At 40.6% G+C, this 25,577-nt stretch overlaps 1 protein-coding gene and 1 pseudogene across 1 annotated transcript; one reads left to right on the forward strand and one right to left on the reverse strand.

Annotated features, from left to right (window-relative positions):
• Positions 1 to 13,323: 13,323 nt before the first annotated feature.
• On the forward strand, positions 13,324 to 21,804 carry LOC110601609 (annotated as a pseudogene).
• A 1,297-nt stretch (positions 21,805 to 23,101) lies between these two features.
• LOC110601109 (transcription factor MYB102) lies at positions 23,102 to 24,631 on the reverse strand. The gene is made up of 3 exons (XM_021738123.2): positions 24,383 to 24,631; positions 24,158 to 24,287; positions 23,102 to 24,063 (listed from the first exon to the last, which is right to left on the reverse strand). Exons 1-3 carry the CDS (start codon positions 24,513 to 24,515, stop codon positions 23,310 to 23,312), a joined length of 1,017 nt encoding a protein of 338 aa, XP_021593815.1. The 5' UTR covers positions 24,516 to 24,631; the 3' UTR covers positions 23,102 to 23,309.
• Positions 24,632 to 25,577: the final 946 nt, after the last annotated feature.

The following is a 25,577-nucleotide window of genomic DNA, read 5'->3' on the forward strand; positions in this document are numbered from 1 at the left end:
CAGCACCTACATGCCCAGATACCCAGATACCTCAGCCTAGCTCATCTGGGGGAAGTAAGGCTAAAATGACAGATTACATGAAGTTGGGTGCTCCCCAGTTTGAGCCAGGTGATGACCCGTTTGTATATTTGGAGAAGGTCAAGATGATCACAGAGGAGATTGGGGCTGATGATAGTAGAGCCATTCAGATGGCTGGTTTCACCTTGAAATGCAAAAAGGCCCGTGAGTGGTTCAAAAACTATGTGAAGCCGAGGGTGGATAGCCTATCATGGGAGGAGTTCGCTAATGAATTTGCAGGATGGGCTTTTCCTGATAGTTCAAGGGAATTGAAGACGATAGAATTCGAGCAGTTGAGGCAAACAGATGACATGAGTGTAGACGAATATACTGACAGGTTTATGGAGTTGCTGCCATTTGCTGGGCAAGACCTTAGCACAGACCAGAAGAAGTCAAGGAGGTATATCATGAAGCTCCATCCCAGGTATTCCTCCTTGGTACAGTCAGCAGATAGAGAGAGTTTTCACGCCATAGTAGACATGGCTAGGAGAATGGAGGCCAGTGCCATCGTTCAGGGGACAGTCAAACAGACAGTGGCACAAGCTTCTGGTTCTAAAACTCCGGGTGGGGGAAGGTTAGACCCCTCTACCTTGAGTGCAGCAGCTTCAGGCAGTAAGAGATGGGGTAAGCCCAAGGGTAAGAAGAATAAGTTCTGGAACAAGGTCAAGTCTAGTCTGGGATTTGGCAGTGGTTCTAGTTCTGGGGCAGATAATGCAGCTTGTGCGAAGTGTGGTAGGCCACACAGGGGTTTATGCCGGTTTGGGACGACGACCTGCTACAGATGTGGGCAAGAGGGGCATATGTCATGGCAATGCCCTAAAACAGTTCCTATGGCACAGACACAGCAGACAGCTTCAGGAAGTGTGGCACAGCCAGTAGCTCCAGCTGCTACCCAGGCCAGTGGCAGAGGCAGAGGGAGAGGGTCAGCCTCTTCTTCAGCAGGGTTCAGAGGTGAAGGTCCATCAGCTCCAGCCAGGATCTTCACCATGACGCAGCAGGAGGCTAACACGTCCAACACCGTGGTGTCAGGTAATCTCATCATTGGGTGTTCTGATGTGTATGCATTAATGGACCCGGGTGCATCTCACTCTTTTATTGCACCGAGAGCCGTTCAGAGGTTAGGATTGATGGTCTCTGGGTTAGAGTGTCCCCTATGGGTCAGTGGACCCAAGTGTGACCCGTCAGTGGCAGAGGCCGTCTGCCAATGTAGTCCAGTTTTCATAGAGGGAAGATGCCTTTCCGCCGACCTTGTGGTTTTAGATTTGACAGATTTTGACGTCATTCTAGGGATGGATTGGTTATCGACCCATGGTGCTACCTTGGACTGTAGAGACAAGGTAGTCAGATTCAGAGATCAGGATGGGTCAGAGGTCGTCTTCAGAGGAGACAAGAGGGGTACACCTAGAGGTCTAATCTCAGCTCTTCAGGCTCGTAGGTTGCTTAGGAGGGGATGTCAAGGGTTTCTAGCTCATGTGAGGGAGTTGGACAGTCAGGTTAGAGAGCCCGCCTCAGTGCCAGTGGTCAATGAGTTTTTAGATGTTTTCCCAGACGAGCTTCCAGGACTACCACCTGCAAGGGAGATAGAGTTTGAAATAGAGCTGATGCCTGGAACTAGGCCTATCTCTATCCCTCCCTACAGGATGGCACCAGCTGAGATGAAAGAGTTGAAAGAACAGTTGCAGGAACTGGTAGACAAGGGTTTCATCCGACCAAGTACCTCACCTTGGGGTGCTCCAGTACTCTTTGTGAAGAAAAAGGATGGATCCCTCAGGCTTTGTATCGACTACAGGCAGTTGAACAAAGTCACCATCAAGAATAAGTACCCATTGCCAAGGATCGACGATCTATACGACCAACTAGCAGGAGCGGGTTGTTTCTCCAAGATAGATCTGAGATCAGGGTACCATCAGCTGAGGATAAGGGAAGAGGACGTACCAAAGACAGCATTCAGGACCAGATATGGGCACTATGAGTTCCTTGTAATGCCGTTTGGGTTAACTAACGCCCCTGCAGCATTCATGGACCTCATGAACAGAGTATTCAGACCATACCTGGATCACTTCGTTATTGTCTTCATAGATGATATCCTAGTGTATTCCAGGAATGCAGAGGAGCATGCCCATCATCTGAGGATAATTCTGCAGACCTTGAGAGAACATGGCTTGTATGCCAAGTTCTCCAAGTGTGAGTTCTGGTTGAGGAGCATCTCTTTCTTGGGGCATGTAGTGTCAGAGAATGGAATAGAGGTAGACCCCAAGAAGGTAGAGGCTGTGACTAACTGGCCTAGACCCACTACAGTGACAGAGATCAGAAGTTTCTTGGGTTTGGCTGGTTATTACAGGAGGTTCGTACAGGACTTCTCTAAGATTGCAGCTCCTTTAACCAGATTGACCAGAAAGAATCAGAGGTTCGAGTGGACCGATCGGTGTGAAGAAAGCTTTGAGGAGCTCAAGGAGAGGTTGACTTCAGCACCAGTGTTAGCTCTGCCAACCAGCAATGAGGACTTCACAGTGTTCTGTGATGCATCCAGAGTAGGCTTGGGTTGTGTGTTGATGCAGAATGGTAGGGTGATCGCTTATGCTTCTAGACAGCTAAAGAGGCATGAGATGAATTACCCCACACACGATCTAGAAATGGCAGCAGTTATCTTTGCACTCAAGATGTGGAGGCACTACCTCTATGGGGTAAAATGTGAGATCTTCACAGATCATAAGAGCCTGCAGCACATCTTGAGTCAGAGAGATTTGAATTTGAGACAGAGAAGATGGGTAGAACTGCTCAGTGACTACGATTGCAAGATCCAGTATCATCCGGGTAAGGCGAATGTCGTGGCAGACGCCCTAAGCCGGAAATCACTTGGCAGTCTATCCCACATCACGGCAGAGAGAAGACCGGTGGTGAAGGAATTTTATAAGCTCATTGAGGAAGGTCTACAGATGGAGTTGTCTGGTACAGGTGCTTTGTTTGCACAGATGAAAGTAACACCCGTGTTTCTAGAGCAGGTGGCTCAGAAACAGCATGAGGACCCAGAGTTGGTGAAGATTGCCAGGACTGTTCAGTCAGGCAGAGACAGTGAGTTCAGATTCGATAGTAAGGGGATCCTCCGCTATGGGAATAGACTATGTGTACCAGATGACATCGGGCTAAAAGGAGACATTATGAGAGAGGCACATAATGCAAGATACAGCATTCACCCTGGAGCCACCAAGATGTATCAAGATCTGAAGAGAGTGTATTGGTGGCCAGCTATGAAGAGGGAAGTGGCACAATTCGTGTCAGCCTGCGAAATATGTCAGAGGGTGAAGCTGGAACATCAGAAGCCGGCTGGAATGCTTAACCCGCTACCTATTCCAGAATGGAAATGGGAGAACATAGCTATGGACTTTGTAGTGGGGTTACCGGCAACATCCAACAGACTAGACTCCATATGGGTAATTGTGGACAGACTCACCAAATCTGCTCACTTCATTCCTGTTAGGAGCAACTACTCTGTGGATAAATTAGCGCAGGTGTATGTTGAGGAGATTGTCAGACTACATGGGGTCCCGGTATCTATAGTGTCAGATAGAGGGCCCCAGTTCACATCCAGGTTTTGGCGGAGTCTGCAGAGTGCTATGGGTACTAGGTTGGATTTCAGCACTGCCTTCCATCCACAGACAGACGGACAGTCAGAGAGGACCATCCAGACCATAGAAGATATGCTCAGAATGTGTGTGCTAGATTTTGGCGGTTCTTGGAAGCAACATCTACCTTTGGTGGAGTTTGCCTACAATAACAGCTATCATGCTAGCATAGGGATGGCTCCATATGAAGCTTTATATGGAAGGAAGTGCAGGTCACCCGTTTGCTGGGAGGAAATTGGAGAAAGGGCCTTGGCAGGGCCTGAGCTAGTAGAGATCACCAGCAGGATGGTGCCCATGATCAGAGAAAGGATAAAGACTGCCACCAGCAGGCAGAAAAACTATGCAGACATCCGCAGGAAACAGGTAGAGTTTCAAGAGGGGGATCTAGTATTGCTCAAGGTGTCTCCGATGAAAGGGGTGGTTCGGTTTGGTAAGAAGGGTAAGCTAGCTCCGCGGTACATCGGACCCTTTGAGGTCTTGCAAAAAGTTGGGAATGTATCGTACAAGCTGGACTTGCCTGCTTCTATGGAGAGAATCCATCCGGTTTTTCATGTTTCCATGTTGAGGAAGTTCGTGTCAGATCCGGGCAAGGTTCTTAGCGAGCCTGATGTGGAGATCCAAGAGGATCTCACTTATGTTGAACAGCCAGTGCGGATTCTTGACACTCAGATCAGAAAGTTGAGGAACAAGGAAATCCCGATGGTGAAAGTCCTTTGGAACCACCACAATTTGGAAGAATGCACTTGGGAGACCCGGGAGTTCATGCTCCAGCAGTACCCCCACCTCTTCTAAGGTTAGTTGAGATGTGTTCCATGTGCTATATGTGTTTATGTTATGCATGTATTAGTTGAGGAACATTCGGGGACGAATGTTCTTAAGGGGGGGAGAATGTAATACCCGGCTAGACTCCGGTATCGAAATTCCTACCGTCCGGTGGAATTTGGGTGTCGGAAACCTCTAGAAGGGTAAAAGCATGTTTTTTACAAAATGTTTTCATGTATTTTAATGTGTTAAGTATGATTTTAAACAAGTTGTTGCATGAAAATTCTTTAAAGAAAAACCCAGGTTCGGCCGCCGAAACTCACTTTCGGCCGCCGAACTTGCATGGACTTTGGGAGGCACGTTAGGCCCCCGAAAGTCTAAGAGAGGGAAGTGCAGGTTCGGCCGCCGAACCTTATGTTCGGCCGCCGAACATTTGCATGGATGCGGAGGCACATTCGGCCCCCGAACGTGGCCTGGCCAGCCACTATAAAAGGGTCCCCTTGGTCCGCACGGGCGAGCTTTTTCTCTCCCATTGTCGGCCAAGGTGAGTCTCCACCGTTCCTCCCTCGATCTTGAGTGTTTCCTCTAGATCTTTCATGGTTTTAACAAGGTTTCATCTTGCTTTGAAGTTTTTGAGCTTTTGAATCGAGTTTTGAGCAAGTTTTGAGCTTGGAGGCCCAAGGAGCTAGATTTCTCCCAACTCCAAGTTAGATCGCCTCTACTCTCGATCTTCAAGAGGTAAGAGTCGATCTTGAACTCTTGTAATGTTTTAAATAAGTTTCATGCAAGATTCATGGGATTAAAGGCATGTTTAGTTCATGTGTAGGTTTATGGGTTTATGTTGTGATTTTGAGCAATGTAGCTTGATTGTGTATGAATGAAGTGTTGTAGATGGGGTATATGCATGTTTGAGACCCCTAGGAACTTGTATGTGTGTTTTGGTTGAGAAATATGCATGATTTATGGTTTTGGGAGGCAGGAGGTTCATTTGAACCAAGTTTCTGCCGTTTGGCAGAAACCAGGTTCGGCAGCCGAAGGGAGTTTCGGCCGCCGAACCCCTCTTGTGGAGGCAGCTTTCGGCTGCCGAAGGTGCCCCCGAAAAGAGACTTTCGTCTCTGTCTGGCACTTTCGGCCGCCGAAGGTGCCGCCGAACCTAGCTGAGTTTCGTCTCTGTCCAGGACTTTCGGCCGCCGAAGGTGCCGCCGAAGGTGCCCTGTTCAGCCATTTCATGCATATTTTCTGTGATGTTTTCATGATGTTTTAGGGGGTTTTTGGGGGATATATTAGCATTATGTTTGTATATGTTTGGTCCCTCATTGGAGTCCACCTGTGTAGGTTCGGACCCGAGGAACCGAGGACCCCAGCAGTGAGTGAGCTGCTTCAGTGTCTGGTCAGAGCTAGCCAGAGGTGAGTGGAAATAAGCTTAATGTTTTAAATCAAGCAATTAAATGTTTTGAGCATGTTTCATGCATCATGATGACATGTAATAGGCTGATTGCATTAGTTCACGAATATGTCGCATTGCATTTTATTTTATGGTTGCGGGTGAATGCTGTATGATCCAATTAGTCCACGAGACTTTATATATGATATGACAGGAAGACCAGGACCCCATGCTACGGCCTGGCACGAGACTTTATATATGATATGACAGGAAGACCAGGACCCCATGCTACGGCCTGGCACGAGACTTTGTATATGATATGACAGGAAGACCAGGACCCCATGCTACGGCCTGGCACGAGACTATGTTGGGACTAATTGGTGACAGGTTCACCCTTGATGTGAATTGTCTGTGATATGATGCATTTCATGAAAGCATGAACTTTAATATAATGTTTTTAGTTTCTGCTCACTGGGCTTTTAGCTCACCCCTCTCCCCTAACCCCCAGGTTTGCAGGTGCGGGATTGATAGAGAAGAAAAGAAGAGAAAAGTCACATGTTTGTAATAGCTAGAGTACGTGGACATGACAAATGATAAGAATGTAATGTAATTATGTTATTGAGGATAGTATTGAGGATAGAGTGTGCTTGACCATAGTATGTATTAATCCCTTGGTATGTATATGATCTTATGTTATAATGTTTATGTAAACCAACTCACCATATGATGTGTAGCCCTTGAGGCTTTGATGAAATCCCACAGAGGGATTAATGTTTATGTATATGATGAACACAGTGCATGCACAGGTTGAGTTTGGTGTATGAAGAAAAAGAAAAGTTTTTAATTCTTATGTATGTTTGTTGATCATATATGGGATTAAACAGGTAAACAGGATGTATGTAGGCTTGCTATGGGTTCCGGCGGCCTTAAGCCGACCTGAATCCTAGCGCCGGTAGCGGTCCGGATTTCCGGGGCGTTACAAGCCCCAATCTCATTAGTGATTACTTTAACCCTTTCAAGATACACAAATGGGTCATCCCCTTTTTCATACTGAGGAGCACCCAATTTCATGTAGTCGGTCATCTTAACCTTGCTCCCACTGGCTGAGCTAGGTCTAGGTGGCTGAACAACTGGGGCTGCTGGTTCTGCAGGTGGTGAAGGTGGTGCAACATTTTCTGAGGTAGGGTTTGCTGGATTTGGATAGTAGGGTGGAGGTGGATACATTGGGTATTGAGAGTATGGTGGGTAGTAAGGTAGATATGGCATCTGTGTGGGATAAGGGGTGAAACTAGGGTAATCCGATGTACCTCCCATCGAATACCCGGGATGTTGTGAGAAATGTGGGTAGTGAGGTGGCTGTACAAATCCCGAGGCCTGAGTGCCTCCTTGGGACTCTCCCATACCTTCCTCTGACATGCTAACTCCCAGACTGCCATCCCTCCTCTGCTCTACATCCATATCATCCCCCATGCCCTCAGACATTCCTCCATGAACTGTTCCTCTGACTGATCTGCTTCTACCCAGATCCAAAGACCTTCTAGGGTCTCTTGCTGTTCTTTCTCTGTTAGACCTACTAGACATTGCCCTAGGCAATGCTGGAGGACGGGCGCTCATGCCCTCATCCTCAGGTGGTACTCTAGTCAATCTTGCTGATCGACGAGTTCCTCTCATCCTGTTTTCTGAAAAAAAACAGTACACATAGCACAAACATTAGCATCATATGGTTCATGTGGGCACACATGAACCCGCATCACATACATCACATATCATAGCATATCATTAATGCACATGCTTATTATCATGGCATTTCACATCATCATGCAAGACAGGACTCCACATCCTATCCTAGTGGACATGATCTTTCCTATTGTGCTTGACCTTCTATAACATCTATGAGCCCGACACTCTAGGTCCGACCATATGAACCTAGGGCTCTGATACCATTCTGTAACGACCCGAAAATCGGACCGCTACCGGCGCTAGGATCCAGATCGGCTTAAGGCCGCCGGGACCCGTAGCAAGCCTGACATATAACCTGAAAACCTGTATAATCCCATACATGATCAACAACATGCATAAAAATTAAAACTTTTTTTTCCTTATACATCAACCAAACTCAACCTGATCATAAACATAAACATAACTTTGACCCCTCCGTGGGATCTCATCTGTGCCCCCAATGGGTGACATCCATCTGTTGAGTTGGTTTACATAAATGACATAAAATAACCAAGATCATGTATAAAAGGGGATACAACATTCTATGGTCAAGCACACACTAATCATCCATAAACCTCATTACATGACTATACTGTACTTTTACATTACAATTTGATCATGTCCATTGCTAGCTATTACATAAACAGAACTTCTTTACTCTAACCGGACTCCTGCTCTATACTGCACCTGCAAGCCTGGGGGTAAAGGGAGAGGGGTGAGCTAAAAGCCCAGTGAGCTGAACTAAAAAAACATATTAACACTATGCTTTAATGAAATGCATCATAACACAGACAATTCACATAAGGGTTGGGTGAACTTGTCACCAATTAGTCCAAGCTAACATGGTGCCAGGCCGTAGCATGGGGTCCTGGTCTTCCTGTCATACATACATTTCTTACCATTACTCCAGGGCCTCCTCTGGGCTCCTGGTCTTCGAGTCCACAATCGTGCCAGGCCGTAGAATGGGGTCCTGGTCTTTCATTTCCGTGCCAGGCCGTAGAATGGGGTCCTGGTCTTCCTGTCATGGACTAATTGGATCATCCAACATTCACCCACATCAACAACACATGATGCAATGCGGCATATTCGTGAAACTAATGCAATCACCCTATTGCATAATCATGATGCATGAAACATGATAAAACATTTAATTTAAAAGATTAAGTTTAGTTCCACTCACCTCTGGCTGACTCTGACAACATCGAAGCAGCTGAACTCACTGCTGGGGTCCTCGGTTCCTCGGGTCCGAACCTACACAGGTGGACTCAAATGAGGGACCAAACATGCTAGAACATAACTCTAAACTACTCCCCAAAAACCCCCTAAAACATCATGAAAACATCACATAAAAACATGCAAGAAATGGCTGAACAGGGCACTTTCGGCGGCAGGTTCGGCGGCCGAAAGTCCCTCCACAGCCGAAAGTCAGGCAGGTTCGGCGGCACCTTCGGCGGCCGAAACTCCCAGACAGAGACGAAACTCATGCATGTTCGGCGGCACTTTCGGCGGCCGAAACTGCCCGACAGAGACGAAAGTCTCCCTTTCGGGGGCAAGCTTCGGCAGCCAAAAGGCTGCCTTCCCAGCCATGTTCGGCGGCCGAAAGTCCTTCAGCTGCCGAACCTGGTTTCTGCCAAAGGGCAGAAACTTGGCTCCCAATGCACATTTCGCCTCCAAACTTATCAAACATGCATCAAACCTATTCTACAACACCCAAACACAAGCATACATGTTCCTAGGGGTCTCAAACCAACATAAACCACATCTACAACACATCAAGCAACTCACATTGTTCAAGAACACACATTTATACCCATAAACATGACCATAACCTAAACATGCATTCTAACCCATAGATCTTGCATAAAACTTATTTAAAACACATAAGGAGCTTAAGATCGGCTCTTACCTCTTGAAGATCGAGAGGGAGACGACCTAAACTTGGAGATCCACGAAAATGAGCTCCCGAGTTCCCAAAGCTCCAAAACTTTGCTCAAAAGCTTAAATCTTCAAAACCAAGTTAAAACAAGTGAAAATCTTGAAAGATTTAGAGGAAGAACATCAAAAATGGGTGAGGGACGGCGGAGATCTCACCTTGGCTGAAAATGGGGAAAAGCTCGCCCGTTTTCGGCTAAGGGACCCTTTTATAGTGGCTGGCCAGACCACGTTCGGGGGCCGAATGTGCCTCCGCATGCATGCCATGTTCGGCGGCCAAACTTGAGGTTCGGCGGCCGAACCTGGACTTCCCTCACTTATGCTTTCGGAGGCCTAAAGCACACCCGAAACGCATGCATGTTCGGCGGCCGAACTTGAGTTTCGGCGGCCGAACCTGAGTTTTCCTCAAATGCTATTTTCGTGCAAAAACTCATTTTCTTCCATGTTTAAAACATAAAACACATTTAAAACCTTTCATAGAAACATGATTTTACCCTACTAGAGGCTTCCGACACCCGAGATTCCACCGGACGGTAGGAATTCCGGTACCGGAGTCTAGCCGGGTATTACAGGAGCATCTAAAAGTCTCTGGGAAATATACTTAGTTATGTTGAAGGGTGTAATATGCGACTCAAGGTTACCAACATCAGGAAGCCTTGAACTGGCCATGGAAGAACAAGGAAGCGTACCTGAGAACACAATGGGGTGAAAAATGCAGAAGGAGTTGCAGGAAGACAGAGAGCAGAAAAGAGCTAGTTTCTTCAGAAGACAGAAGGAATTCGAGATGAAAGACAATAATGAGACGGAACGTGGATCTGAACAGTTTTGTCTTGGAGCGGCGCGATCATTAATTACTCTCGAAGTTTACCCTCTCAACGGTTAGATAAATAACCGGTGAGAAGGTAAAGGGGCAAAAAGATGATCGCTGGGCTTCTCCACATCCGTCAAGGGCCAGATCCGTGATTACAGCCCATCAACCAAAGGCCCGTTCACCACCTACAAGCCCAACTTAGCCCGCAGGAACAACTCAACCTGCAAAATTCACCACTCCGCCACCTCCATGGTAAATACCAAGGAAACAGAGGGGCAAGTCATGAAAAGACTCAAAAGTACAAGCAAATGGGAGCATGATAAAGGTCAGACTCGCTCATCGCTTAAAAAAGTTATAAGATTTGACTTATCGTTATTGAACAAAGGCTGCGAGATCGGAAAGAGGCGATAAGGGCACCTCGGAACTATACAGAGCTGAGAGCTCAGAAATCAAAGGTTAAAGACCGAGCTCACAGGTCGGATTAGTCCAGCTCGGAAAACATAACTTGAGAGCTCGGTCGGCTAAAGGAGGCTCAAAGCTCAACCCATCAAGGATTAAAGACCGAGCTCACAGGTCGGTTAGTCAAGCTCGGAAAAGTAAACCGACCGTCCAGTTGGTTAAGTAGGCCCAGAGCTCGGCTCATCGACTAAAGGCAAGAGTTCACGAAATATGGTCAGTTCAGCTCGGAAAAAACGAAACAAAATTTAGTTGGCTAAAGCTACGAAGAAAAGCAGTATCAGTACTCTGTCCAGGACAGAGAAAGAACAAGTATGAGTAAAAAACAAGAACTTCATTAAAAGAAAAGTACATTACAGCACATTACAAAGGCCTACACTACGGGATGAAAGACTATCCTTAAAGGATTTACATAACCACATACACCATCATCTACGTTTACATCACTGACATCTGCTCTACTATCTTAGTCTTAATTCCGGGGACTATCCTAGTACGGAAAGCGAGCTCTACAGGTCGGCTGAGCTCTGTCTCGTTATTATAGGGGAACTGAACAAGTTGATTCCCATAAGCATTTCTCACTGTTCCCCTGGGCAAACGTTCGGTTACCCAAGTGTGATGCACGGTACATTCGGATAGGCTCGGATATTATATGCCGGCCGTGCACCACACATGAAAAACATAAGTCTTCGAGTTACGGCTCCGAAGAGATCACAGAGCATACATTCGAAGGCATCGCTAGAAGCTTGACTGAGCGCAGCAGATCTCAGTCTCGCATAATACTGGTACTTCACATCAATGGGAGCAATAAGCTGATCTTTCTCGCCACTTCCATTTATATCAAAAGAAGATAACAGGGGCACCGGAGAAATTTCTTTCTCCCTCTTGAGGGAAGGCAAAGTTAGAGCAAACTCCCCAACAGCCCAAAACCTCTTTGAAGCCCGGACAACAAACAGAGGAGGAGGCCGGCCAGACGACCTGGGTAAAACAGTCTCAGCAGTTTGCCGAATAGCCCCATCCATCGGCCGCCCTACCAGAAGGATCTCCAAAGCACCGTCCAGACTCCTTAGAGGTAACATCAAATTTGCAAGAATTTTGAACTGACCCATTCTTATCTCAGGTACTGCAAAAAGTTTCAAAACAGAGACAAGTCAGAAACAATTCTCCATCAAGATGATAAAAGCAAGACTGAAACAAACCCCTGGGGCAACAAAGCAATACAAACTCAAGCTCACCTCATTCCGTTTGAAGAAAGCGTCAAATGGATCCTTTGCAGATAAAACAGAACAATCTCGCTAGAGGAAAGAAGCAGACAGATAAACGGAAAGGAAGAACCTCTTGTTCCAATAGAGGATTTGAGAATGAAGAAAAGTTAGCGTTGATATATACCCAGAGTCTGAGGCCTTAGCACGGGGCAGAGCTATGCTAGACTCTAAGCTAACGGTGTCAGGATTTTAAAAGATAGTCATGGAAAAGGAAAGAAAGGACATGTCCAGATAATGATGACAGAAAAGCAAAGACAGCAAAGAGCGCGAAGAATGGAGAAAAGCCAGAAAGGGGAAAGAGCAGATAGGATTCGGAAACTGCACAATGACAGAAAGATGAAAGGATGTTATTAAGGCACCTGAACACAAACAGGCGCGGTCATAATGGTTCTTGATATTCACCCCCTCGGCAGTAGGAGCAATAACTATCGAGAAGGTGAAGGGGCAATTGATGACCGCTGGATTTCTTCACCCCAGATCAGGGGCTTGACCACAGCCAATGGCCCATAACGTAGAGGCCCACACACCTGATATGCACAACAAGCCTGGCTCATTCAACCTTCAAGGCCGGACTCAACCAAGCTTCTTCATTCGGATCGGCCCAGTCCGCGACCAGCAGGCCCTCTCCTCTCAGGTTCAGCGTCCGGCCCGACTCTCGGCCCATCCCAGTTTCCAGAGCCATACTCAGACAACCTAGCAGATCCGCTCGAGCGTACGCACGAGGAGAATCAGAGGCCGTTACGCATGGAGCAGGCGGCTGATACCCTCGTACGCCCGAATCTGTATGTTAGAGACGCGTGTTCCAATCATGGAGAGGCCTTTACACGTCACCAGCAAGCATAGCGAAATGGATAAAAGGGGAATCCCCTCCCCAGAAAGTTTAAGTCTATTTTTCTCAATACCAAAACCCTTGTAAAACCCTATTCTATTGGATCTCAGATCATCACATTTGGTTTTCGCTAGAGCTGGGTAGAAGGTGTTGTTTGGTAATGTTATTACTTTTTATTCTATTGTTTTTATTGGCCAGATATTGATAGAATATAAAAAATAATAAATAAAGATACTATAATTGACTTAAAAAAAAATAAAGATACTATAATGCATTTTTTATGTGTTTTGGTTCGAGATAAATGTATCATATAAGTAACTGGTCGAATTCAAATTATAGCTAGTTTCCTGGTAAATTGAAAGAAGCAGTAAAAACTGCTGATTTTTTTTCTTCCTTGATCTTCTTGCAGTGTAATGTACTTTCATCATTTCATTCTAATGCAATGTAATCTCTAACTTCATGTCCTTTCATTCTAATGCTATATAATCTCTAACATCTCGCCTTCTGCTGGGTTTTATTGTGATAAATTGCAGAAATCAGAAGGTGGGCTGTTTGTTGACATGAACACATTTCTTGCATTTGGTAAGGATTATGTGGGTTGGAACTATGAGAAGACTGGAAACTCAATTTATTTGAACATAAAGCAAATACAGAAGTTGGTTCCTGAAGATAGGCCTTCAAAGAAACCCACTTTATTGGCTATAGGTAGTTAAATATTGTGCACAACTCCCTACTTTGCTTACATAAGACTGCAAAAGGTTGGTGTAGTAAAAAGGAAACTCCAGTGACTATATAGTTTTTACTTATTTTGTCTGTCCCTCCAAACCCCTGCACCCTTACTTTGCTTATCTGTACACCCCAAGAATATTCTCTCCTACTCTTTCCATTTTTTTTTCCACTTGAAGTAATCATTTGCCGGCAGAGAATTCTTTTAACATGCATTTTCTTTATGCAGGTGTTGATGGAGGATTTGACAACAGTGAACCTGAATATGAAGAAACTCACAATATAGTGTTATTGCCTGATTATGTTACTTTTCCTTTTCCTTCTGTAGAGTTGCCAAAGAAGGTTAGTTTTGTACTTGTTTATTTTGGGCTTTTTTAATTTGAAAAAAAAAAAGTGTAACAGAAAGCATACTTCAATATGATTGTTATTTCTTCTGAATACAGATAAGGCTGGCAGTTGATGCCATCTTGATGGCTGAAGGTGCAGAATGGAGAGAACAACTTGCTGCTTGGACAGCTGATAAGAAGCAAATGAGTGCATATGCAATGAATCTGCAACAGATTGACAATGGTGTTACTGTTCCTCCATCTGGGTGGAAATGCTCAAAGTATGATAAACAAGAAAATTTGTGGTTGAATCTTACTGATGGAATGATCCTTTGTGGACGGAGAAATTGGGATGGAAGTGGTGAAAATAACCATGCTATTGAGCACTACAAGGAGACCGGTTACCCTCTTGCTGTAAAACTTGGGACAATTACTGCTGATCTGGAAGCAGCAGGTAATGCCAACTTGCATTAGGAAGAAATGAAACTTTGCAAATAATTATTATTATTTTTTAGAAAAATATCATTTCACTGTTGGTGCTAATGGTAAAAAATGTGATGAATTTTCTGGATAACATGAATTGAATTGTGAATGTGTAGTGTGAGTAGTTTTGAGCCTTAAAAGAATGATAAGAACATATGTGACTTTATGCTAGAGTATAAAAGGAACTTCAATGCTAAAGCATACTTTAGATTGATAAATGCTTATATGCATCTTTCAATTTGCTAAATAGCTGCATGTTTATGAGTTCATCGTCCACCGTAATATAAACTGGGACAAAGTGATTGTAATGTGTAATGAACTTGAGAAATGGGAATCTTTTATATGTTTGATCAATTCAGAAGTCTACAAATAAATATTTGTCCTCCACCTTGAAGAAGGCATGGATTTTGTTTGGCCCATCTGCATGATGATTTGCCTCATGAAAACTTTTATAGTTCTCCATGTAAATGAGCTTGAAGTTGCATCGTTCTTCATTATTTGTTTTGCCTCTTATAGTCTGAAAGAAGGGATTAAAGGACATGCAGGCAGGGGAGTTTGCATGGTAAATAGGGTTACTTGTTAGCTATCTAACAGATAAGGATCATTGAGCATAATTGCTAAACCTTTAAATGTCATGAAGATCAATTAACTAGAAAATGAAATTCGTAGAGAAAACGAATTTAGCAATTGCTCTTATACTGTGATCATTATTTTTTATAAACAATTTATGCTGTAACAATAATTAAAAGGAGGAAATCCTCTTCTTAAGCATGGAGAGAAAAACAAGAAACTTAGACATTGGCCATGCCACGATGGAGTTGAGAAAATCTTGGAAGTTTGATTGCTCTTCTTGTTTAATAAGTTCTCATGGATGTATGATCTTTTCAACTTGAAGAAAAAGGAATTAAAACAAGCATTTGATAGTTTAATATTCAACATCCTATTTGTTCTCTCTCTCTCTTTCTCTGTCTCTCTCTCTCTCTCTCTCTCTCTTTTTTAATATATTTTGCTTTCTCTGATAACCTGCTGCATATGTTCTGAGGACTTACCATGAATAAATTGTCATGGCAGCTCAGATGTTTTCTCTTATCCAGAGGATGATAGTGTTTTGGATCCACTTTTAGCACAACATCTGGCATTTTTTGGCATTGATTTTTCATATTACCGAAGGTCAGTCGTTTCTGTGGTAATTTAATTATGTTGTAGTGCATTTTTGAATATATGTATTTGTGGTGCAGCTATCATGTTATGTACATGGTACACATTGAGTAGCATTGTGCGGGTTGATCTTATCTTTTAATTTCTTTGTGCAGTAAATAAAGCCAAAATTGATGAATCAAACTGAACTGGTTCACTATGCAATTTGGTTTGATTTGGTTCAATTATATTCCTATTTCAGTTTGGTTCACTTTAGTTTCTTCTGTTATTCAATTCACTTATTTTAGTTTTGATCAGGTTTAGAATGAACTGAACTGAGCTGACCACTGCACACCCATACCTAGGAAGCTAACGATAAAAGATGAAGCATACAAATGAAAGTTAAAATTGTGTGGCTGCTGCAGTTGAGGATATTTTTCCCCCTCCTCTGAATTTATGTTGAATTTTATATAAATTTACAAACTTCTAAACATTTACCCTCCTTGAGAATACCTTCTACATATTTGATACTGTGCTAATGCATCATGCTAAGGTTCAGGTTTGACTGAAAATTTAGTGCGATATTCTTGATCTCAGACTGAAATGACAACTGCTGAAAGGGAACTTGATCAGAATATCAACTTTGATGGAACCGAATTCAAGAAAGTGGAAAGGAACTGGAGCCAATTTTTGGACCTGGTTATACAGGACTAGTGAATCTTGGAAACAGGTTAGATTAGTTTTTGTAGGGTGTGAACAATTTGATGTTCTCTTGCTTCCTAATCATTTTTTCTTACAGTTGCCACATGGCAACAACAATGCAAGTTGTGTTCTCAACACGCTCTTTCTCTTCACGGTTAGTTTGTTTCAATGAATATGCCTAGAAGAAATGCATCAGGCTACATACATATGTATGTAAATATGTGCATATGAATTTACATATGCATTTGTCTTTGTTTTTGTAATTATGTGCATTTGTAGTGGGAACATCATTGGATGTTTATTTATATCTGCTCATGGCTGCTTGTGATTATGTTTATTAGATATTACTTGAACCAGAACTTAAAAACGGCATTTGAGATGGCTCCTGCTGATCCAACTGTGGACTTAAATATGCAGTTGTAAGTGATGTGCATATTGATTTTTCTAATGTTTCTCGTCAAATGTACTTGGTGATGATTATGTTTGGTTAATTTTGTTAATTGCGAAGCCAATTCAGCCCATAAACTCTAATCAAGTGACCAAGATTAATTCTCTCAGTATATACAAATTTCTAATTTTTCTAGATGTTCTTGTTAAAAACAAGAACCCTTTTTTCTCCCTCCAAATATTTTCCTGTACTTTTGTGACTTTTATTTTCTCATTCTATTCTGTACAGGTAGGTTTTATAGTCTCCTGTCTTTATTTTCTCGTTAATTTCTTACAGTAAATTATCCATTTTTATTAGAAAGAAACAAGGTCATATTCATCAATCACATTAATCCTTGTGCCCTATGATCTCAATGGCAGAACCAAGCTGGCACACGGTATGTTATCTGGTAAATACTTGGTTCCAGCACAGGAGGTATGGAATTTGAACAATATGATGCCCTCTATAAGTAAATATGCTTTCTTGTTTAAGGTTAGCTTATGTTTTCCTTGTTTGCTATCCGGAAAGATGATAATGTGAATGCTGCAACCTCAACCATCTCTGTAAGCTTTCTGTCTGAATTCTTTGTGTGGTTAGTGGCTCTGTAATTTATTCAGCAATTTCTATAGAGTGCTGGGTATTGCTGATGAATATTCTAGTATATTTTTATTGGAACCTTTAGTCTTTTTGTAATTACCTGGAGCTTTAACCATTGAAATTTACATGTTTCATCTCTACAACAAGTCTTAATTATATATGTATTTATATAATATTTCTCTCCCCATTCATACTTTTATATATAGTAAAGATATACCTTTTTTTATCGAATATGCTTTTCACTTTCATATTTGATGTTTTTTCCGCACTTCTTTTGGTCCATTTTCTGCAAACGTTAGAAACAGGAAGGGATACCTCCTCGTCTGTTCAAGTCAGTTATTGCTGCCAGCCATCCTGAGTTCTTCTTCAATGAGGCAACAGGTAAGTTCACTATAATACTAGAACTACTACGTCCGCATAAACTCATAATTTGGTTGCTTGCTACTCATGTGCAGTTGTGAATCACTTCTAGAAGTCAGATAAAAATAAATGAAATGCCTAAAAGGACTCCTTTAAGCAATATGGAAGGCATCTAACTTTTTTTTTGGTGGGGCCAGTAGGGAACAGATATTTCTCTTTCCTTTTTCATTAAACAAAAATAAAGGGAATAAAAGACTTATAATGTAATTTAGGAAGCTGATGGTTTTATTTGACATTATATCAATATCTGTGATGGATTGGGGAAAAAAAAGATGAGCACATTTAAATTTCCTGATATTTTATAATTCCTATAAAAGGTCTAACCTGCAGGAACTATGGCATATTATGCCATGGCCTAAAGACACTGCTTATGGTAGTTAAGAAAGAAAGGGTTATTTTCATTTTAGTGGAGCTTAGGTTTTAGTAATTAAATGTTTGGAAACATGTTGATGGTACTGTCATGGTTGTGACATAGTTCTAAAGGCGTTGGTTGGGTAGGGATACATAACATGCAATCATTATTATTTCAAGGAACTGGTTTGGCCAATATTTAACATGAACTTTTATATAGGACGCATTGGAATTCTTCCTGCATTTTCTTGATCAAGTTGAACGTGTGAATGGTGGGAAACCTACAATGGATCCCTCAAGGAGTTTTAAGTTTGGTATTGAGGAACGTATCTTGTGTTCATCTGGAAAGGTTGCTTATAATAGGCGGCTGGACTATATTCTTTCCTTGAATATATTCCATTGCATGAAGCTAATAATAAAGGTATTTCATTCTCTTTTCTTTTCTGGAATGTATTCTGGAATTTTATGTGCTGATTTAACTTCTGGGAAATTTAGAGGAACTTGAAGCCTTTCAAAAATTGAAAGCAGGGGAGGTTTCAGAAGGGAAAGATGTGTAAGTGCAATGTTTTGCTTTTCCTATATTAGTTGTCAGGGTTTTTGCTTAGCATATTTACTTCAAACAGATCCAGCGGGGAAATTGTACGCCCAAGGGTACCCCTAGAGGCATGCCTTGCTAGCTTTTCAGCTCCAGAGCAGATACAAGAATTTTATAGCACTCCCTTGAAGGCTAAGACAACAGCACAGAAGTAAGCTCTATGATATTTCTGAGGTTGCATTTTGTTAACAGGCCATTGTTCTTTGTTTTCCTCTCTATATTAGGATTCTATAAGAAAAAGAAGTGAAAGTTTCACTTTATGGAAGGGTCTTCATAGGTAATCTGACATTCATTTAACACCCCTGCAGGACTAACTTCATTCCCTGATTATTTGGTGTTGCACATGCGGAAATTTGTGATGGAGGAGGGCTGGGTGCCAAAAAAGCTTGGTAATGTGGCAACTATTTCCTTGCTGTTCATTGGTTGTCCTAAATGGGTAATGTATTGAATTGCTGGCAACTATTTCCTTGCTGTTCATTGGTTGTCCTAAATGGGTAATGTATTGAATTGCTGTTCTTGTTCTTCAATTTTCCTGTTCAGATGTCTATGTAGATGTTCCTGATATCATAGATATCAGTCACATGTGAAGCAGAGGTCTTCAACCAGGGGAGGAGTTGTTGCCAGATGATAGTAGGTTGCCTTCTTGAATTGCTGAATTTTGATGGTTATTATTTTCTGTTAAAATATTTTGAAACAGTTTGTGTTATCAGTGCAACTATAGTGACTCACCTAATTTTCTGTTGTTTCTTCTATGGCCTGACAGCCACTGTGCTTTCATTGGGGATTGTAGTTACAGTAGAATACATAGACTTTCTTTTTGTTCGTTTCATGTGATTGCAATACATTTTTTTATGATAATGACCACATTCAGCGGCAAGCACTGCCGAGCTTGTTATGACATTCACAAGCCTTGTTTAAGCTTGTTAGTTGAACAGAACTTGTATCAGTTGTGTTGATTATCTTCAAAAGTGAGACCTTTTACGGGAATCGGCATTGGTGAGTTATTCCGGTGCATTCTTGTTGTTGTCTAGGATCTTCAGAGACTGAGACTGGACTTCTACACCGGTGGCATTGATTCTCTGGAAGTTAAATCTGCAGTTGTCAGCATCTCATTGTGATTCACTTTCATGATATATAATTATCTGATTTTCTGAATTGTATTGTAGTCTTGTGCATTGTTTAGGTATTGTCTATTATATGTGCTAGCTATGAGCTTAGATTGTTCTCCCTTTATATGATGTTCTACATTAATCTCTTTTTTTTCCGTATCTTTTCATGGAGTTATTTATATTGTTTTTCTTTCTGTATGTTGTATACTGGACAGCTCCCGAGGCCAAGGTTGAATCAGATAAACTTCTGGCTAACGAGGATATTGTTTCCCAGCTCGTCTCAATGGGGTTCAACCATCTTCATTGTGAGAAAGCTGCTATAAATACGTTGAACGCTGGTGTAGAAGAGGCAATGAATTGGTTACTTCTCACATGGACAATCCAGGTATTTATACCATTGCTTGAGTTTCATTGCTAAAATTGACATTTACCTTCCAGAGTGTGACGTGGGCTGCGCATTGATAACGTTTTGGAATAATTAATACGAGTATGTCTTCTTTCAGACATAGATGTTCCTATTTCTCAAGAGCCAAAGCATGTTGAAGTTGTTGACCAGTCTAAAATTGAAACTTTGATCTCATTTGGTTTTCAAGAAGAAATAACTCGAAAAGCACTTAAGGCATCGGTAAAGATTCTATAGCTGCTTGTCCTTTTGGAGATAAGAGGGATTAAAGAACAGTTATTATTTTGTGCTATAAATAAAGTTTCTTCATTTTTTTAATTACTTGTAAAATGTGTAAATTTTCACAGGGTGGGGATATTGAGATGGCAACAGATTGGATATTCAACAATCCTGATGCTTCTGTTTCATCTGATATGGATGCCACCACATCAAGCATAAAAGCTATCCAAGATGATACTGGACTACCTGATGGAGGAGGGAGTAAATCTGTCGACTCTGTATTTAATTATATATATATATATATATTTTAAACATATGCTTGTTATGTTGTTATATCCGTTCTTCTGTGAATGACTTTATTTATCTTTATTTACTGAGATGAACGTTTAATATGTACTGGCTAATCTTGCATGAATTACTTTCCATTTAGCTTTGTTTTGTTAGTTTTTCCCCCCTCCCCCTAAAGTTTCTGACTGGCTCTAGCCAAGATTAATTATGCTATAAGTGCGCATAACCATATAGTTGGTTGTTGCATACTGTTCTGAAGAATGCTTCTTTCGGGCATATGGAGTCTTACTTCACGTTTTTATTAAGAGGTGATGTGGGACTGCTGGTTAAAGACTTTAGAAACCGTTTCACATTCTTGTCGAGATTAGGTTCCTCTTATGTGAATTGTGATTGATCTTGGGGCCTGCTACAGATAAAATTTGAAATTAAGATGTATGAAATATACTTTAGTCCTCTTTATGTCTCTTCATTGCCTGTTTCTCTTTCAACATAACTAAAGAATATAACACAATATTGATTGAAAAGTCAAAACCTAGTTTGTCTTGGTGGTATGAAATTAATTACTTAATAATAAATGCAAATTCCTTCTTTATGGTGACGTTTCTCTGTAACTTCAAAGCAAGCTAAAACAGTTGAAGTCATTGAACTATTTGTGCAACTATTGTCGTAAAAGACCCCGATGTCTGTTCTGTTGTGCACGACTTTCATCTGTGTGCTGGTGTTTCTTAGAATGACAAATTAAATATTACATTTAAATGTTCATTTAAAATTAAAATGGTTGGTTGTGGACGTCGATTACAGGTTACAGGCTTTTCGGAATAGTGAGCCATATTGGAACTTCTACACAGTGTGGCCATTATGTTGCTCACATCTTAAAAGATGGTAGATGGGTTATTTTCAACGACAAGAAGGTTGGAGCTTCTGTAAATCCACCAAAGGATATGGGGTATTTATACTTTTTTGAGAGGCTTGATAGCTAGAATTTGCTAATATCTTGATTCATTAGATAGGAGAACATTATGGCAGAGTGATTTTGAGTTTGTCCTCGGAAGTCGGTGATTTGTGTTGTGTGACCTTTGCACTTCTTAAATATCAATCCTCAACCTTTTGGACTGGTCTGCCTTCCTTTCCCAGAATTATTTAAAAAATGAAATTATGAATTGATTGAGCATTTTTTTCTCTTTGAAATTTGGCTGTGGAACATGGTCTTTGTGCACTGCATACTGTCTCACTCGTACATCGCATGTGTTCTCATTTAAGGGAAACAGTGTTGGACGGGATAATTTTTGGTCCTTAGTTTTAGTGGTTAAGTGAAAATTTATTTATGTTTCCTTTTCTCTCTACCCTCTCTCTCTATTGTATTTCTCTCACATTTTTACTAATAAAAATTTCGTTTCTCCCCTTCAATTCCAATCACTTCGAAAATGTAAAATTTTTACGCTTTCAAATTTCTTGAACTTAAAAAGTCTAATTAATATATGTAAATAACTTACTCTTACATGTTAGAGAAAAAGGATTAAAGACGTAATAGTTTCCAAATTATATGCCAAATTAATAATTTTATATATGAAATTTGTAAAAAAAAAAAACAAGTCAATAAAAGTGAATATATAGACTATTATAATAACTGTTTTGTTTTAAATTATTAGATAATCATAACTTTGTGAGATTTATCAATATATGTTTATTTTCTATTAATGATACATAAATTATTGTTTATGGAATAATTGATGCATCCTATTCTTTTCCCAATGCTTCAGTTTTCTCGCCGTTACTAGGTTACAACTAATTTAGTTTCCTAATTAGAAAGAGATTAATTAACTTTTTATTCAGTTATATATGTGGCGTTTTCTTTTTTTTTTTTTTTTTTTTGAAATGTACTCTACTAATTTAATGAAAATTATCTTCTTTTTAAAGAAATTTAAAGTGATCAGCATAGTGAAAAACTCAAAAAAGTTAAAGAATATCCAAGTAGATATATCATAATGAACACCTAGGCTTTGTATACATTCATAAATGATAAAATATATTAGCCATGTGTTTTATGTAAGTAAAATCTTAAATTTGGTGTAATATATAAAAATATTAGCGCTCAACTTCGTTCAGCCATGTGTATTTAGAGTACCCTTTAATCATGTTATCTATATGCTAAGCAATTAATTTTTTAAGAATTGAGTGAAATTTGATCACTCTTTTGGGTGAAGGCGGATCGCCAAAGAGAATAAACTCCGATTTAGAAAGTTCCATCTGATTTAGAAATTTTCGTCAAATATTTAGACAAGTCATTTGACACATATAAAACGATTCGAGTGTTTTAGAAATCTTTTTTTTATTATAATATTAATTTCAATTATTTTATAAGCATTATAAATAAAGTGAAATAAAATAAATTCCAATACAAGAGAATGACGTGAAATAAATAAATTAGTTTAGTTTGTGAAGCACAATAATTTAAAATTAAATCCTAAAAAATCCAATACGAGTTATCATTTAGGCGGTATACAATTTCTTTGAATATTTTATCATTTAAGAAACCAAAAAGAAAAATACATTTTGCTACCATTCCATACATTGAGCACCCACGCACATACAATAATCAAAATCCAAAAAAAAAAAAAGAACATTCTGATGATTGAGAAGAGACGAACGTTTAGCTACTTAATTACCTAATCGCTAACCTTAAATTTATTACAAGAGCCCATTGACATCCAAAGCACTGGGAATATCAAACATCATGATGTTGCTACAGTAACTATCCCTTTCGTCTTCTGTGCCCCCATTGACATATGTTGTCGACGAAGACTGCAATGGAGTCGTGCTCGATGAAGGTGTTGATAACAGTGATGAGTTCAAACCCAAATTTGATATATTTTCAAATGAACATTTCATCATGGCTTGGTTACTCATCTCATTATATCCACAGTTTGGCATCAAGCTCTCTCCCATATTAGCAGATTTTCCAGTTTCTTGCCATAAACTTTGCAAAGAATTTAGGCAGTTGAAGTTGGTTTGGCTAGTAGAAATTTGCTCCAAATTGGCTTGCAAGAGTTGGGTTTCATTTAGAAATTGGGGACTTGAGTCCATAATTTGGTTTGGCTGTAAGCTCTGGAATTGGTTTTGAACTTGCGAATTGTCATTTTGGTGTTCTTGAAAATTTCCAGGACTAATATCATGGCTGTTGCTTTGAGTTGACAAGAGAGAAGTGGCTAGATTTGGATTTAACATGGATCCAATCCCAAGCAAGCTTGAAATATTAATCTGATGAGAGGAGTTGCAGAGAGATGAATTGAGAAGTGAATATAGTTGAAGAAGATCCAGGCGTGGCTTATGGGTAACAGGATCAATTCCCATTCTCAATAGTCTCCTTTTGATGTGGGTATTCCAGAAATTCTTGATCTCGTTATCTGTTCTTCCAGGCAAGCGAGAGGCAATAGCAGACCACCTAAAACAAAGTAAAAAACACAACAAAATTTAAGACACCAGCATCAGCACATATTCCACGGCCAAAAAAGCCAGAAAAGTAGAAAGAAACTCACTTGTTTCCCAAAACACCATGCAATTGTATTATGGCTTCTTCTTCCTCAGCAGAAAACTTGCCTCTTTTGATGTCAGGCCTCAGGTAATTAGTCCAGCGAAGTCTGCAACTCTTCCCACATCTTTTAAGCTCTGTTCAACGCAAGATAAACACAAACCCATCATTACTTAATAATTCAGTTTCTAAACCAACAGAAAAGGCCAAAAAAAGGGGGGAAAAAAAAAACCTGCATTCTTGGGGAGAGTTCGCCATTTGCCATGCCCATGTTTCTGAATATAGTCCATCAACTTCTGATCTTCCTCAGCAGTCCAAGGACCTTTCTTTAATCCATTTTTATCGCAGCAAGCAGATTTGCCCATATTGTAAATGTGAGAGAAGAAGAAAAGCAGAAAGGTTTATTAATTAAATATTACAGTAATGGAAAGCAGGGTGGCTAAGAGCATACGTGAGTGAATTATATATAGCGGGGAAATTGGATCAAGCTAAGCACTTAAGGCAAGGCAATCGGGTTTGGTACCGTCTTTTATTTATTACAAAAACAGAGCATACGTGTCCTTTTCAATTTTGAATATTAGTCACGTAGACATTTACAAAAAAGCCCTTGAACTTTAACGTTGCAAGGATCCATTGGATGTTGCAGAATTCACGAGTCTAGGAGTGGATGTTTAGGTCTCTCTGTGTCGCATGTTCTACAGCAGTTGTGTGTAAGAAAAACAAATCCTTGTCTGTGGGCTAGGCTCTTTAGATAGCAGCTGTCACTGCCACGTGTATTTTTTATGCAGTATTTTTTATTGAGGCTTTGACTATGTTACAGAACCAACACATGCAGCCAGAAAATATATTTAATTGAATTTTGAATTACAATCTCTTCCTTTTCTTTTTTTTTTTTCCTGGGTTTCTTTCTATAATATTTAAATTATATTGAATCACTTTAAATTTTATTTTCATATAAATCTATATTTTATCAATTAAAAAAATAAATTTATTATAATATGTGAAAACTACTATAGTCTACCATTTTTAGTCACCTGAAAATTAAAATATTTTAAGTTTAAATTTTCATACCGTATTGATATTAATATTTAGAAATTTTTATCATCAGTATAGGCTTTCAGTTTAATAATTAACTTTAGCTGATTTGGGGCGGCGTAGGCAGAACATAGCATTACAGGAAAGCCTAACTTTAAACCACTGGAAAATTTGAATTTGACCATAGGAAATTAAAGCTGTATTTGCCTGATTGATTCATATTATTATACATTTTCAATCTTGTCACAACACAGGCACTGTAAAGAACTCGCAGGCAGCTGTGGCAGTGGCTGGCTAGATTGCTTTTGCAGCTGTTCTTTTCAAACGTAAACAAAAGAGGTAGATTGACCACAATGAGGTCGTCCATTTTGTTGTGACAAATGACTTTTTGG

This window comes from Manihot esculenta, chromosome 15, assembly GCF_001659605.2.
Source record: "Manihot esculenta cultivar AM560-2 chromosome 15, M.esculenta_v8, whole genome shotgun sequence".
In the NCBI taxonomy this organism is placed as follows: Eukaryota; Viridiplantae; Streptophyta; class Magnoliopsida; order Malpighiales; family Euphorbiaceae; genus Manihot; species Manihot esculenta.